The following is a 16913-nucleotide window of genomic DNA, read 5'->3' as shown; positions in this document are numbered from 1 at the left end:
CTGAGAGTTCTTTCAGATAGGAGTCCTTTATCTGATTTGTGAATACTTTCTTCCCATCTGTAGCTTGTCTCCTGCTCTTAACAATGACTTTCACAGAGCAAATCAAGTTTAACTTTTTTTTTTTTTTCTCCCTGTTATGGCTCATGCTTTTGGTGTTAAAAGAAAGAACTCTTGCCTAACCCCACTTTAAGCATGAAGACTTTCTCAAGTTGTATACTTTTATGTTTTACATTTATATGCCTTCCAGTTTGAGTTAATATTTGTATAAGGTGTGAAGTATTAGTTGAAGTTTATTTTTTGGTGTATGAATAGCCAGCTGTTCCCAAACTGTTGAAAAGGTCATTCTTGTTTCTGAATTGCCTTTGTACCTCGGTCAAAAATTATTTGGCCATATCTGTGTGAATTTATTTCTGGACTCTGTTCTGTTGATCTGTGTCTTTCCTTTGCCTGTGTTTCATTCCTTGATTAAAGCTTTATAGAAAGTCTTAGAATAGTGTGAGTCCTTTGAATTTTCACAATGATTTTGGCTTCTGTAGTTTCTTTGCCTTTCTATGTGAATTTTAGAATCAGCTAATGTATATGTGTAAGATATCCTCCTGGGATTTTTGTTGTACTTGCATTCAATCCATAGATCAATTTGTGGATGGATATCTTACATCTTAACGGTTTTGCGTCTTCCAGCCTATGAACCTGTTATTTACATCCATGCAGTTCTGTTTTCATTTCTTACACCAGTGTTTTATGGTTTTTAGCACCCAGATCCTGGACATATTTTTATTGGACTTACACCTGTGTATGTCATCCTTTATTTTTAAAACAACAGCAGCAAACTAACTTCACTGGGTGGAGCCTCCAGTGCGGTGCTGAGTAGGAGAGGGAGCTGAGAGAGGCTTCCTGGCTTGTCCTTAGCTGCATGGGGAAACCACTCAGTCTCAGCACTGAGTGTGGTGTTGGCTGTACAATTGCTCTTGTGCTTTGCAGGTCTGCTCTTAGTCTTCACATATTGGTTTTGCTAGTCTGCTAGTGAAGTGTGTGATGGCATATTAAACATTTCTTTCTCTTGATTTCGTCGTTCAGAAACAAGCTCTGTTAATACTGTGCAGTGTGTATATTCCTTCCTTCCATTGTGTCTTATTTATGGCACACAGGTCTTTGTTGTATCATGTGGAATCTTTTGTTGTGGCTCATGGACTCTCTAGCTGTGGCGTGCGGGCTTCAGTATTTGTGGTACTCAGGCTTAGTTGCTCCATAACCTGTGGGATCTTAGTTCTCCGACCAGGGATTGAACCCACTTCCCCTGTATTGCAAGGCAGATTCTTTACCACTGGACCACCAGGGAAGCCCCAATATCATGGCATGTACATTTCTAATGCAAATGAAAAGTGAAAGTTGTTCAGTTGTGTCTCTTTGTGACCCCATGGACCATAGCCTGCCAGGCTCCTCTGTCCATGGAATTCTCTAGGCAAGAATACTGGAGTGGGTTGCTGTTTCCTTCTCCAGGGGATCTTCCCGACCCAGGGATCAAAACCAGGTCTCCCACATTGCAGGTGGATTCTTTGACATCTGATGCAAATATATGCCAGTAAATTTACCTGAGGGGTTAGAGTAAGCATACTTTCTTTGCTCTCTGCTGCATTCACGTCATCCTATGTCGTAAATGTATATCCACGTTAATAGACATGTATATTCGTTAGAGTGTCCCTGGTGTCTTATGGTGAAGAATCTGCCTGCCAGTGCAGGAGACATGGGTTCGATACCTGGGTCGGAAAGATCCCTTGGAGAAGAAAATGGTAACCCACTCCAGTGTTCTTGCCTGGGAAGAATTGTCTCCTCCTGGAAAGAGGAGTCTCGAGGGGTACAGTCCATGGGGTTGCAAAGAGTTGGACACGACATAGCAACTAAACAACAACAAACAACAACAATGATATCACAACAAACAAACAGTGTCCTATTATAGATGGATAAACCATATCAATCTCTTCACTTTCCCAATGTCAGCAGTTAATTTGTAACCAATTTCTTTCTGGTAACATTCACAACATCCGCATGTATATGTTTTGAGACTTCGCTTCTTATTTCCTGAGCATAGTTTCCTAGAAGTGGAACTGTTGGCTCAAAAGATATACAGTTCTTGAGGCTGTTGATTCATATTTAGAAAAAGCTCACCTCAGAGCCCCTGTTTCCTTTTGTGAGCTGTCTGCTGATGGGCAGCAGAGGCTTGAGCTGTGTAACCCTAGGACAGTCCCTTAACCTCTGAGCAAAGCTGGTGAGTCAGGAGAACCCTGTTCACGTTTGCACAGCAGGCCGACCAGCCAGGAGATTCTGCAGACACATGCTCATCCTTCCTCATTTCCCAGTGGACTCACTCTAAGGCTTTACGTTTTCAACTTTGTCCTGTTCATTTAATTCCCTGAATTTTTATGATCCCAGCAAGAGATTTTGGAGTTAAAGGACATGGGTTTGAATGCCAGGTGTATTTATGTTGTTTGACTCTCTGGGTCTCAGTTTTCCCATCTGCAAAATGGGCACAGTACAACCAACCTCATGAGGCATTGTTGATGACTCAGCAAGAGCAAGTGTGTGGTTGAGAGGAGAAGGACATGGACTTGGAGATACTTGAGTGTGAATGGTGGCCTTGCCTAGTATAGCAGTGTGAATTATTTTTTATTGACCGCTGAACCACTTTGAGCTTCAGTTCCTTCAGCTGTAGAAATGAAAGTAATAAAAGTCGGAGACAGTAACCCCTCTTCCAGGGCTGTTGTGCAGGTTGAATGAGAGCAGGTCATGTCTGCAACCTCTTGAATGTTAAGAGCCCCTCTCGGAGGTGAGTACTCTTGTGTTGCAGGTTCAGTTCAGTCACTCAGTCCTGTCTGACTCTTTGCGACCCCATGAACTGCAGCACGCCAGGCTTCCCTGTCCTTCACCAACTCCTGGAGCCTGCTCAAACTCGTGTCCATCGAGTTGGTGATATCCAACCATCTCATCCTCTGTCATCCCCTTCTCCTCCTGGGAAAGACTGGAGGAGTCTTTCCCAGCATGAGGGTCTTTTCCAAAGAGTCAGTTCTTTGCATCAGGTGGGCAAAGTATTGGAGCTTCAGCTTCAGTATCAGTCCTTCCAATGACTATTCAGGAATGATTTCCTTTAGGATGGACTGGTTGGATCTCCATGCAGTCCAAGGGACTCTCAGAGGTCTTCTTCAACACAACAGTTCAAACGCATCAATTCTTTGGTGCTCAGCTTTCTTAATGGTCCAACTCTCACACTGATAGTTCTGGAAACACCATAGCTTTGACTAGGCAGACTTTTATTGGCAAATTAATGTCTCTGCTTTTTAATATACTGTCTAGGGCCGTCCTAGCTTTTCTTCCAAGGAGCAAGCATCTTTTAATTTCATGGCTGCAGTCACCATCTGCAGTGATTTTGGAGGCCCCCCCCCAAATAAAGTCTGTCATTCTTTTCATTGTTTCCCCATCTATTTGCCATGAAGTGATGGGGCCAGATGCCATGATCTTAGTTTTCTGAATGTTGAGTTCTAAGCCAACTTTTTCACTCTTCTCTTTCACTTTCAGCAGGAGGTTCTTTAGTTCCTCTTTGGTTTCTGCCATAAGGGTGGTGTCATCTGCATATCTGAGGTTATTGATATTTCTCCTGGCAGTCTTGATTCCAGCTTGTGCTTCATCTAGCGAGGCATTTCTCATGATGTACTCTGCATATAAGTTAAATAAGCAGGGTGACAATATACAACCTTGACATACTCCTTTCCCTGTTTGGAACCAGTCTGTTGTTCCATGTCTGGTTCTAACTGTTGGTTCTTGACCTGCATACAGATTTCTCAGGAGGCAGGTAGGTGGTCTCGTATTCCCATCTCTTGAAGAATTTCCCACAGTTTGTTGTGATCCACAGTGTCAAAGGCTTTGGTATAGTCATTAAAGTAGAAGTAGATGTTTTCTGGAACTCTCTTGCTTTTTTGATGATCCAATGGATGCTGGCAATTTGATCTCTGGTTCCTCTGGCTTTTCTAAATCCAGCTTCAGCATCTGGAAGTTTACCGTTCACATACTATTGAATCCTGGCTTAGAGAATGTTGAGCATTACTTTGCTAGCGTGTGTGCAATTGTGCAGTAGTTTGAACATTCTTGGGCATTGCCTTTCTTTGGTATTGAAATGAAAACTGACCCTTTCCAGTCCTGTGACCACTGCTGAGTTTTCCAAATTTGCTGGCATATTGAGTGCAGCACTTTCACAGCATCATCTTTTAGGATTTGAAATAGCTCAACTGGAATTCCATCACCCCCACTAGCTTTGTTCATCATGCTGCTTCCTAAGGCCCACTTGACTTCACATACCAGGATGTCTGGCTGTAGGTGAGTGATCACACCATTGTGGTTATCTGGGTCATTGAGATCTTTTTTGTATAGTTTTCTGTGTATTCTTGCCACCTCTTCTTAATATATTCTGCTTCTGTTAGGTCCATACAATTTCTGTCCTTTATTGAGCCCATCTTTGCATGAAATGTTCCCTTGGTATCTCTAATTATCTTGAAGAGATCTTTAGTCTTTCCCATTTTATTGTTTTCCTCTGTTTCTTTGCATTGATCACTGAGGAAGGCCTTCTTTTCTCTCCTTGCTATTCTTTGGAACTCTGCATTCAGATGGGTATATCTTTCCTTTTCTCCTTTGCCTTTAGCTTCTCTTCTTTTCTCAGCTATCTGTAAGGCCTCCTCAGACAACCATTTTGCCTTTTTGCATTTCTTTTTCTTGGGGGTGGTCTTGTTCACTGCCTCCTATACAATGTCACAAACCTCTGTCCATAGTTCTTCTGGAACTCCATCTGTCAGATCTAATCCCTTGAATCTGTTTGTCACTTCTAGTGTATAATCGTAAGGGATTTGATTTATGTCATACCTGAATGGTCTAGTGGTTTTTCCTACTTTCTTCAATTTAAGTCTGAATTTTGCAATAAGGAGTTCATGATCTGTGCCATAGTCACTCCCAGGCTTGTTTTTGCTGACTGTGTAGAGCTTCTCTTTCTTTGGCTGTGAAGAATCAATCTGATTTCAGTATTGACCATCTGGTGATGTCCATGTGTAGAGTTATCTCTTGTGGTATTGGAAGAGGGTGTTTGCTTTGATCAGTGTGTTTTCTTGGCAAAACTCTGTTAGCCTTTGCCCTGCTTCATTTTGTACAGGTAGAAAATGTGTTGCGGCTAGGAAACCTGTGTTGCAGGTAGAAAAGCGTATTTCCTATTTTTTATGGAGGGAGCTTCTGAATGAAGTTTTCCCTGTAGGAGGTCTTGGCACTGTGCTGCCTCTCACATCTTAACTGGCATGGAGGGATTTCAAGGGGGTAGAAACATCACAAATGCCCATCTCTGCCACACCCACGTGGGCAGTGCTTTTCTATCAGAGACGTGGTTCTCTTGTCCTAAGGTTTCTCTCCCATTCCTAGAGGGCCGTGCCCAGTATGAAAATGCAGCATTTCACAAACTATTAGGTTTAAGGAGTTAATAGACGGTCATTGTACATAAATATAGTGAAGGCTCTGAGAAGCCCTAGGGAGGAGGGCGAGGGAGATGGAACTTTTCTAATGTTTCTAAACATCTCTAACTCTGTTCTCCCATCCGTCTGTCTTGGAGTCCATTGTCATCCCTGGGAATACAATTTGGAGAGGACTCTGTAAGCTAAGGTCTTCTCCTTATACGTTTATTTTCTCCACAGCAAAGGTTCTCTTCCTCAGATCTGTCTCGGCCCTCTTGGTCTTTGCCACGTGGTATACCGCCCCTGTTATTCATTCCATAATATTTATCTTGCAGTCTACTCACTTTTTAAGACTTTTACATGCCTTTCCAAAGGATTCTTTATATCAGTGGTTCCCAACCTCTGGGATCTAATGCCTGATGATCTGAGGTGGAGCGGATGTAAATAGTAGTAGAAATAAAGTGCACAAATAAATGTAATGCACTGGAACCATCCCGAAACCATCCCTCACCCTCCAGTCTATGAAAAAATTTCACACAGCCGGTCCCTGGCGCCAGACAGCTTGGGGACTGCTGCTGCGCTGTATCGTTTATGTGCCCTACATGGGAAACTGGTTTTTTGGAAACATACCGGAAGGACTGCCTAGGTGTTAAAATACAAACAGTTCGGTGAAGTTAAAATATAAACAGATGATCTCAGGGATGTACCAGCTTTGGGAGATTCTGTTCTAGTTCATCCTCTTTTTTTTTTTTCCCTTCTCTGAACTGTGACGAAGTTGTATCCCACCCCACCCCCTCTTCAGAGTGGAAAGAACTGGGTGGTTACTAAAGAGGCGGCAGGGAGTGGGGGTGTCTTTGGGTTTCTCTTCCCTTTCTCAGGATGCATTTAATCATTGACCTGTCCCATCATCTCCTGAGGCGGCAAAGGAAACGGCATTCTTATTTGATCAGCAGGAACGATACATTTATATGCTTCCTTTGTCTACTAGAGTTCTGTTGCATCTTTCCTGGGGTCAGCAGCTAGTTGCCTCTTTGGGGCAGTCAGTGGGTCCTGCGGATGCTGATTGCAGCCATGAAATTAAAAGACGCTTACTCCTTGGAAGGAAAGTTATGACCAACCTAGATAGCATATTAAAAAGCAGAGACGTTACTTTGCCAACAAAGATCTGTCTAGTCAAGGCTATGGTTTTTCCCGTGGTCATGTATGGATGTGAGAGTTGGACTGTGAAGAAAGCTGATCGCCGAAGAATTGATGCTTTTGAACTGTGCTGTTGAAGACTCTTGAGAGTCCCTTGTACTGCAAGGAGATCCAACCAGTCCATTCTAAGGGAGATCAGTCCTGGGTTCACTGGAAGGACTGATGTTGAAGCTGAAACTGCAATACTTTGGCCACCTCATGTGACGAGTTGACTCACTGGAAAAGACTGATGCTGGGAGGGATTGGGGGCAGGAGGAGAAGGGGACGACAGGGAATGACATGGCTGGAATGGTATCACCGACTTGATGGACATGAGTTTGAGTGAACTCCAGGAGTTGGTGATGGACAGGGAGGCCTGGCGTGCTGTGATTCATGGGGTCGCAAAGAGTCAGATACGACTGCGTAACTGAACTGAACTGAACTGAAAGATGCTGTTAAAAGATGCCTCCAAACCAGAAGGAAAGCAACCTCTTGAACATTTCAGTGCTGGCTGCAGAACTGACAATGAACTAGGCAGCTGAGGGTGGGCCTGGATGGTGTGATTGGGCAAACTGAGACCTGACAGCCTAATACAACTCACCAGTCGGTGGGCCTGAATAAACCTACCTCTTCTTGCTTCTTGCACAACATTGTGAATGTATCATTGTTAAGTTAGGCCGGTTGTTGTTCCACCTAAGTCTTGCCCGACTCCCTGCAACCCCATGGACTGCAGTGCACCCGGCTTCCCTGTTCTTCATTATCTCCTGGAGTTTTCTCAGATTCATGTTCACTGAGTAGATGATGCCATCTAACCATCTAATCCTCTGTTGCCCGTTTCTCCTCCTGCCCTCAATCTTAGGCCATTAGGGTCTTTTTTAATGAGTCGGCTCTTTGCACGTTTGGAGCTTCAGCATCAGTCCTTCCAATGAATATGCAGGATTGATTTCCTTTAGGATTGACTGATTTGATCTCCTTGCAGTTCAAGGAACCCTTGAGAGTCTCCTCCAGCACTGCAGACCATACAGAGATTCATATCAGTTTCTTTCTTTCCCTTATGTTAAGCTACGTGCTTGGAATTCACACAAGGGGATTAAAGGGATGAATGACAAGAGCTGGTGAGGGGATCCAGGAAAAGCAGCTGTGTCAGCATGTCCGTTGGGCAGTGTTTTCCTACCTGCAGATCTCGAAATTCCTTAGTTGTTTATTAGCTTCAGATACTGGCTCTTTGTATCACAAATAAAGTGCAGCTGCCAATAGAAACATTTGTGACAGGCTGTCTAGGAGGAGGATGATAATTAAGAAACTCCTTCATGTCTGACTTTCTTTCCAAGTTTCTGAGATGAATGTACAGTTTTAGGCGACACCTCAGTATATGGTCGTGTCTGCAGTTGCTACTTGTGTTCTTTCTGCCAAAACACCATGCAGAAAATCACAGTGCAAAGTGCTGTCTCTGTGGGCCGAGGTATAATAAGATGCATCAGAAACAGAGCCAGTGATTTGCAGTCTGCAGTTTATCCACTGAGCATATATGTAGCATATTATTACCAAGGAATGGCATCTCCATCCATAAATAGATGGAATCAGAAGCTTACCTTGGTGAGTTGTTAAATGAGACAAACAAGTTGCAGAAAAATTTATAGTAGGATCCAGTTGCATAAAGTAAACTCTGAGTGTATCAGGTTTGTAGTGACTCTGTGAGCATGGAGGAGACGTGTAATGTGTGTACCAGATGTTTAGTGGTGGTTGCAATGGAGAAGGGTGTGTGGGACAGTAAGCAGAGAAAGAAAGTCTTCAAACAGAAACATTTTGAGGCACGTGAAAGGGTGTTTCACCTGTGACTAGTTATATTCAGTGATGTATGTCTGTGTGCATGCTCGGGCGAGAGTTGATAGGATGGAAGTAAAAATGCCGTTGTTATTCAGTTGCTCAGTCGGGTCCAACTCTTCGTGACCCCAGAGACTGCAGCACATCCCCGTCCTTCACCGTCTCCCGGACCTTGCTCAAACTCACGTCCGTTGAGTCGGTGATGCCGTCGAACCACCTTGTCCTCTGTCGTCTGTCTGTCCTCCTGCCTTCTACCTTTCCCGGCATCAGGGTCGGTTTTTCACATCAGATGGTCAAAGTATTGGAGCTTCAGCTTTAGCATCAGTCCTTCCAAAGAATATTCATGTTTGATTTCCTTTAGGATGGGCTGCTTTGATCTCCTTGCTGGTAAGAGACTCTCAAGAGTCGTAAGAAGTTAGATTTTTTTCAAGGATTTTTGGTGGAATTTTCACATTCCTTCTTAAATGTGTTCTGATTGAATATTTTGCAATGAGTGTTTTATTTTTTATAATCATAAGAGACACCAGTCATAAAGCTGTTTTCATCATAAGGCAATATTTCATCATAAGGCATGTATAAGAACACTGAGGCTTAAAGATAGGGAGTGCATAGAAGCTGAAAGTGTGGGAGAGGCTTTTGTCTCTGGGGCCGCAGTGAGAAACCAGTTTCAAAACCTGAGAGAGACAGAGAATTCTCACTGGGGCCTTGGAGACATAAACCTGGCTTTGTATCCAGACTGTGTGTCTTACATATGACCTTGGCGTTGGCTGTGTGACCTTCTCCATGCCCCAGCTCCTCTCCTGCAGAACGAGGAGGGTATTACAGGGTCACTGCGCCGGACGTATTGTTAGGTACTTAAGAAACATGCTTCCATTGAATGAAGAGCGGATGAATGTATACATGCATGCTTGATTCACTGAGGTCCCATATGTAAAGTCTGAGCTATGTGGTAAATTCTCAACAGATGGTATTTTTCTCTCCTGACCTTCATGTCCTAGTCCTCAGCCAGGGTACCTGGGGAGTGAATTTAGTTGAGTGGGATCTTGTCACTGCCCGAGTTTCAGGTTCTATCCTACAGTCTCGCATGGGGAGAGCGGTGGGTCAGGTGGACTCAGTTAACTGGTTTTCATCATTGTACCATACTTTGCTCATCTGTAAAATGGGTACTGTTGTGCTAATATGTACCTTGGAGGGTTTGAATGAGATAATAAAGACTTCATGTGATGCCTAGAAAATACTGTTTAATACGTGTTCAGTTCAGTCACTAAGTTGTGTCCAAATACATGTAGTAATTAATAAAAATACTGAGTGTTCCCCAAGTAAACAGTACCTAGTATGTGTTTCTGTTAATGGACATACTGTAAATTTGTCCATTTTTACAGTTTCTCTAAATACTACAGAGTGCCTGAGACCGTTGGCGTGTAACAGGTTGTTAGATTCAAATAACCTGAGGACAGCACATGCCAGCATTCTAAATTTGTGGATGCTGAAACCAATTAGCGCTTATTTCCACCATGAACGAGTGGTTCTTGAAGGCGTTACACAAACGTGCCCTCACTAACCTTGTCTTTTCCAGCAATGAAAAGACAGAATATATTAATGAAATTAATTAATGAATGAAAACAGAATATATTAATATTTACCAGATGCACACTGTGTATTTTCGTTACACAGATTCTCTTCCTTCCTTGGGTCTAAGTTGCCAATTTTAAAATACATTTTTCTGACATTCTTGTACCCACAGAGAAAACGAAGTGCTCAAAGTGCAACTGAAGAAATACGTAGGCGCTGTCCAGATGCTGAAAAGAGAAGGTCAAACAGCCGAAGGTGAGGGGCAGAGGGAACTCGAATGGGGCGGGGGCTGCATCTTTTTGTCTTGATCACGCCTGTGCCTGGCCCGGCAGACACTCAGCATGGGATAAATACACCTGCAGATGAGTTAGAAAAAAGGTGCTGCTTAGGATCCCAGAAAATTAATTAGATGGAAGACTCTGCTCTGCATTCTTGCAAAATTGTAAGACTTACTTGCTAGACTGTTAGCAATCATTGTATTAATTTGTGCAATTAGGGAATTTTATGACTAAAGTCTTAAGACATTTGCAAGGTGGTGAACCTGTAGCACGACTGTGTCAGGCCGTGGGTGAAAGCAACGAATGCCAAAGTGGCAGAGAATCAGTGGGGTTAGGCTGATCAGGCTCCAACCCCAGTTCGAGTTCTGTTTCTTAATCTCTCTGTACCTCAATTTTCTCATCTATAAAATGGGGACAGTTGGCAGCACCTACCTCATGAGGCAATCCATGTAGACATTTTAGCATAATCCCTACCAGAGAGGGAGTAATGAGTAGATTTGTTGTTGTTCATTCACTAAATCTTGTCCAACTCTTTGCGACCCCATGGATGGCAGCACACCAGGCTTCCCTGTCCTTCACCATCTCCTGGAGTTTGCTCAAACTCATGTCCTTTGAGTTGGTGATGCCATCCAACCATCTCATTCTCTGTTGTTCCCTTCTCCTCCTGCCCTCAATCTTTCCCAGCATTAAAATCTTTTCCAATGAGTCCGTTCTTCACATCAAGTGACCAAAGTGTTGGAGCTTCAGCATCAGTGCTTCCAATGAATATTCAGGACTGGTCTCCTTTAGGATTTACTGGTTTGATCTCCTTGCTGTCCAAGGAACTCTCAAGTCTGCTCCAGCACCACAATTTGAAAGCATCAATTCTTTGGTGCTTAGCTTTCTTCATAGTCCAACTCTCACATCTGTACATGACTGCTGGAGTAGATTTTAGCTGCAAATAATAATATTGATCAGAAATACAAGTAGATAGAAAAGTGATTACTTGGTCAAGCTCCTACTAAATAAGGTGGCACTGTATGCTTCCTCCCCGCGCAGTTTGGCTGCACTTTAACTGTCATGACTCTGCTGAAATGTTTCTTAGGTCAACCTGAAGACAGGGTATATAACTTTAGTTGAAGTGTCTTGCAACCTTCAGCCAACTGACCAGAACAAGATTTTCTTATACAAAAATGAGCCCTTGGAGTGTGGACATTTTAACAGAGGGGAGTATGCTCCGTGCTCACAGGTCTTGGGAGTCAGCCAGTCCTGAATTCGAGTTCAGACGCATTCTCCATAACTTCACCTCTTGGAGTTACTTAGCCATTTGAAAGAGGAAACACCACACCAACGTTGGAGGAAATCACACCAGTGGCGTGAGGGTTGTTGTGCTGCTGCTGCTGCTGCTAAGTCACTTCAGTTGTGTCCGACTCTGTGTGACCCCATAGACAGAAGCCCACCAGGCTCTCCCGTCCCTGGGATTCTCCAGGCAAGAACACTGGAGTGGCTTGCCGTTGCCTTCTCCAAGGGTTGTCGTGGGGATTTACCAAAACAGTGAATGCAAAGCCTTCATTCCTGTGGCACCCAGTGTACAGTTGGTATGCAGTACATGTAGTTATTTTTCTGTGTCATAGAGATAGGATTATAATCTGAGTGTGATTTGCATAGTAATATCATAAAAGATTGGAATTTTTTTGAGTGTATTTATTATGGTCTCCATTTGATGAGGTTCAACACATTGATTTTCTTTTTACTTTTCTTTGATAGCACGCCTTGCTGTCTTTATCCCTGGTTTGTAACTGCGGCCAGTCTGGGGGTTATCACTGCAGCATTACTCTTGTCTTTCTCAGGGGGACCACACCCTTTCCATACAGATGCTGCTCGTGTGGCCCGGACTCCGTCTCATTACACTGGGCTGTGCCTGCATCGGCCTGTGACTCCTCACTTCTCAGCTTTGTTTCCCCAGCACCTGGCTTTTGTAGCCATTCGTCTCATTCACTGCATGTTTTGAATGAGTAGTTGAGCCCTTTATCCTTTCCAAGCAAGTTCAGGTCTATTCACATTTGACTCAGTAATCCTGGGATGAGTAGGTGTTTCCCCTGTGTTTTAAAATATTCATTATTAGAGGTTCAGGAGAGCTTACAAGTCTTGTCTGTGGCTTTGGGGTGGAAATGAACTCAGGTCATGTCCTAAATCCCTGATTCTTTGCCTTACAAACTTCCTGAACTAGTGTTCAGAGGCCTTTCCTGGGGAAGCAAGTACCTGTGCCTCATCTCAGGGGACCACGGCACGGGGTTGGGGCGGGGGGCTCTCGATTTGCACGTTTAGATGTGTGACTCTCGTGCAGGTGACCTGTGGACTATGCCACCACTGTTTCTGAAATCTATACTCTGCCCTCATGGAAATTTAATTTGATCCTGTAAGAAAATTAAACCTGGGGCGGGGAGCACCACTGGGCTTGACTTTGATTTAAAATCTGCGATACTATATATATAGTACATTTCTGAGTAGGAGCATTTTTGGAATGAGTCGTCCCCCCCTCCCCTCACCAAAAACAGAGGCTACAATGTATAGAAAGGTTTCTCACCGCAGCCAAAGTCAGTTTTCCTAAGACTCAGCTTGAATGTGCTAAGCCAGAGCCGGGTATGTGATAACCCTTATGTGGAACAGAGCAGAGAGGATGAAGCATACTTTGTCACTCATTTGTAGTCCTTTTGTTGTTTGTTGTTCAGTCACTCAGTCGTGTCCGACTCTTTGCAGCCCCATGGACTGCAGCATGCCAGGCCTCCCTGTCCATCACAAACTTCTGGAGTTTACCCAAACTCATGTCCATTGAGTTGGTGATGCCATCCAACCATCTCATCCTCTGTCGTCCTCTTCTCCTCCTGTCTTCTATCTTTCCCAGCATCAGGGTCTTTTCCAATGAGTCAGTTCTTCGCATCAGGTGGCCAAAGGATTGGAGTTTCAGCTTCAGCATCAGTCCTTCCAGTGAATATTCAGGACAGATTTCCTTTAGGATTGACTGGTTTGTTTTCCCTGCAGTCCAAGAGAGACTCTCAAGAGTCTTCTCCAATACCACAATTAGAAAACATCAATTCTTCAGCACTCAGCCTTTTTTATGGCCCAACTCTAACATCAGTACGTGACTACTGGAAAAACCATGGCTTTGACTACCCAGAACTTTGTTGGCAAAGTCCCTTTTGCAGTCCCTTACCACTCCATTTTCACCAGGTCATCGAAGACCATCTGCCATATCCGGGAGTCATCCTGGGTGGAAGGTCTTTATGAAAGTCCTTCAGTGCAGTCATGAACTGAGTGATGCCCTTCTCTTCCTTGTTTAAGTCCTGCCTTTTATTCTTTCTTCCACTTAAGTAAAATTCGTGAGCACCAGCTAACATGCCAGACACCAGCAAGCAGCCTGATTAGAAGATGTGCTTTCAGAAATTGTGCTCTGGCCTTTCCAGCGCCTTTACCTAATGTTGAAGTGATGTCATCTACTACTTAGAGAAATTGGGACTCACTCCTGAAACCCAGCCAGCTGCTGACTCAGTTTGTTGAAAACTATGGAGTATGTGGCCTGGCCAGATTGGGGTGCCTTGGGGTGCCCTTGTCAGGCTGTGGTATCTTGGGGGTGTCCTGGACAGGCTGGGGTGGGGGGCTTGGTGTTTCCGGGGAGCTGGAGGACAAGGGGCAGGGAGAGGTTGGCCAGGGAGAGTCTTTTCTGATCCAGGATTTCTGTGGCTCCTCATGTTAGGTGGACATAGAGGTGTGGACCAGCTTCTCAAATTCTAGGTGAGAGTTCAGAGTGCTTTTTCCACAAGAGAAGCATTTTAGGTTGAGGCTATAAAGCTTTTTCTTTTTAATCATTTGGACAACAGATTTTTTGTGAAACTGAACTCATCAGTAGGGAAAAGAGGGAGAAATCACTGAAGCCCCAAGTGCCTTCAGGGTTGAATAGATGGCTGAGGGCTGTATTGGGATCCTTTATTCATTGTTGTTGTGGGAAGTGCCTTCAAGATTAAGAAAAAAAAATCATCTTAAAATGGACCTTTAGAATAGATTGCTGACAATCTTTAAGAGGTCAGTCGGTCACTTTATTTCAATTCTGAGGTTATCATGACTCTTCTTTCCCCTCAAGTTCTTTATGAAACATCAGTGTAGGCATCTGACAAAAGTGTTCCAGATGACGTCTTTATTACTGACAGTTGGTTGGAAACTCCAGCTTAACTGAAGCCAGAATCACACTCCCTGGTGCACTGTCTCCCAAGTGTAGACCCCGGGACCCCCTTGTGAGGCGTTGTTGGGTCTGCTGAGTAATGCCCACCCAGTGGGGACCAAGGAGGAGGATGATCCAGGGGGGCATTCTCTCTTTAACCCAGCATCTCCATTTGACTGAGGCTCTCACCGTCATGTAGGAGGTGGGGAGTGAGGCTGAGTGTGTGTTAATGGGGGATGTCTTCTCATGGATGAATGGCCCAAGGTGGGGGCCCTTTAGTAAGATCTGTGATGACTGCAGATCTTTCTGGGTGTCTCCTGAGGGAGACGCCAGCAGTGGGGCTGGGTCAGCAGTGTCGTTCCCTGAGTAGGCATCTCCTCCATCATGCCTGGCCATCTGGGGAAAGGCTCTGCCAACAGAAGGAAGGCTTGTTTCACCTGTAGCTGTGACCTTTATCTCCAAAGGAGTCACCTCATTCTAGTCCCTGTACATGTCCCCACCAAAATAGTGGTCTTGGCCAAAGAGTTTGGGGATCACTGTGTGTTCCACATTCTTTTTGCTCATTGTAATTGGCATCAGTGGATGAGGGACCCCTGTGCCAAAGACACTGAGGACTTCCCCAGGGCAACTCACTTAGAGGCCGTGTAAGTTTCTGTGCCTCAGTTTCTTCCTCTGTAAAATGGGACTATAGCAATACCTTCCTCACAGAGTTTTGGGGGAAGAAGAGATAGATTAGTATATGGAAAGCACTTAGCATAATGTCTGATCTGTAGCAGCCACTCAGTAAATATGACAGTTATCGTTACTACTATTTTTACTGCCTCACTTTCTCTCTCAGGGCCCCTTTGAACACTTGTAAAATTAGGATTTATTAAAATAGTATATATGCTTCAGAGGTTATTGTGAGGATTAGCCGTTAAAGAGGTGTAATTCAGATAACATGCTGGGATCTAGAAAATGCTGGGGTGGGCGGAATGTCGGGCCTCCGGAGATGTCTGTGTCCTGATCCCTGGACTCCGTGCCCACGCCACCTCCCATGGGGAGAGAGACTTTAGTTGTTCAGTCGCTCAGTCATGTCTGACTCTTGTGACCCCACGGACTGCAGCCCGTCAGGCTCCTCTGCCCATGGGATTCAGGCAGCAATACTGGAGCAGGTTCCCATTTCCTCCTCCAGGTTATCTTCCTGACCCAGGGAGAGAACCCTCGATTCTTGCGTCTCTTGCATTGGTAATCGAGTTCTTTACCACTGAGCCACCTGGGAAGCCCAGCCATGGCAAACTGTTTGCTGTCTACTGGATGCAGGGTCTGTTCTGTCTTCAGGGGGAGCTGTCATTTCTCTGAAGCCTGTCTCTCCTAACCTGCAATGTCTGTCTGTTGTGAGGTCCTTCCTCCTGGCCGTCCTTTTATCATGAGGTCCCCTCCACTGGAATCATCTGTCCTGGCCTCCGTAGTCCTATTCTGTGGTGATGGATTTTAAGGCTGCAAGCTCTTGTTGGCATTGCCGTTTAATTCATCAGCCATAGGCTCAGGGGCAGAGGGAGGAGAAATGGCCTGTTGCTGGTGGCGATCAGAGTGATCGGCAGTGAGAGCAGATCAGGGGGAGGAACTTGATGGATGAGGGAGGCTTGGGAGCAGTTTTAAAAGTTTAAGAAACAAAAGAAGTTTGAAAAAAACAGAAAGGAAGCTGTCAGCCTGTGTTCCATGTCGTGTGTCTGCCTGCATGAGACTTGCCCGTGGCCCCTTGCTTCCACGCCTGCATGTACTCCATGTCCTCCTTGGGGTCTCACTTCCCCCGGGCTCCGGAAGGTGGGGCGGGACCGTGGAGAAGCCTGGTCCTGTGGTGATGGAGGGTCACGGGCGAGAGGATTATGGAGCCTGTGGGTTTCAGGGTGTGTGTGGTGCCGTGGGGCCTTCCAGCCTGCAGCTTCCCTCTGCGACTGCGGGCACTGGGGTGTCTCCCTTGGTGGCCACATATTCTTGCCCCCAGTGTGCACACCGGCGGTGATGTCTCTGTTTGAGGCAGGCTGCTTTGGTTGCAAGGGAAGCAAGCTTGGGAGTTGTGTGTGTGTTTGTGTCTGGTTCCAGTGCAGTAAGCACTGGACCTCGTGGAGATGCTGCTAAGATCTTGTCACTGCTGTTTAAAACTCAGTCCAGACTTTTTGTTTTAAATTATTTTTGGTTGTGCTGGGTCTCTGTTGGGCCTGCAGGGGCTTTCTGTAGCTGCGGAGCGCAGGCTTTGGAGCACGCAGGCTCAGTCGTTGTGGCACGTGGTCTTCATTGCCCTGCAGGATGTGGGGTCTTAGTTCCCCGACCGGGGCTCGAACCCGCGGCCCCTGCAGTAGCAGCACAGGGCCTTAACCACTGGACAACCAGGGAAGTCCAGTCTGGGCT

General features: G+C 45.1%; 1 protein-coding gene across 3 annotated transcripts in view; it reads left to right on the top strand.

Annotated features, from left to right (window-relative positions):
* The window catches only part of SNX29 (sorting nexin 29), a 611246-nt gene that overhangs the window by 207967 nt on the left and 386366 nt on the right, over positions 1–16913 (top strand). For all 3 annotated transcript variants that reach the window (XM_055409515.2, XM_088833007.1, XM_055409516.2), the window contains one exon: positions 10222–10304. In XM_055409515.2, coding sequence (XP_055265490.2) covers positions 10222–10304 — 83 coding nt within the window. The remainder of the gene's footprint in view (positions 1–10221; positions 10305–16913) is intronic.

Source organism: Moschus berezovskii, chromosome 27 (genome assembly GCF_049115385.1).
Source record: "Moschus berezovskii isolate FMDL1 chromosome 27, NW_MosBer_1.0, whole genome shotgun sequence".
Classification (NCBI taxonomy): domain Eukaryota; kingdom Metazoa; phylum Chordata; class Mammalia; order Artiodactyla; family Moschidae; genus Moschus; species Moschus berezovskii.
Note: the sequence above shows the minus strand (reverse complement) of the source record. Positions and strands in the feature narration are given on the sequence as shown.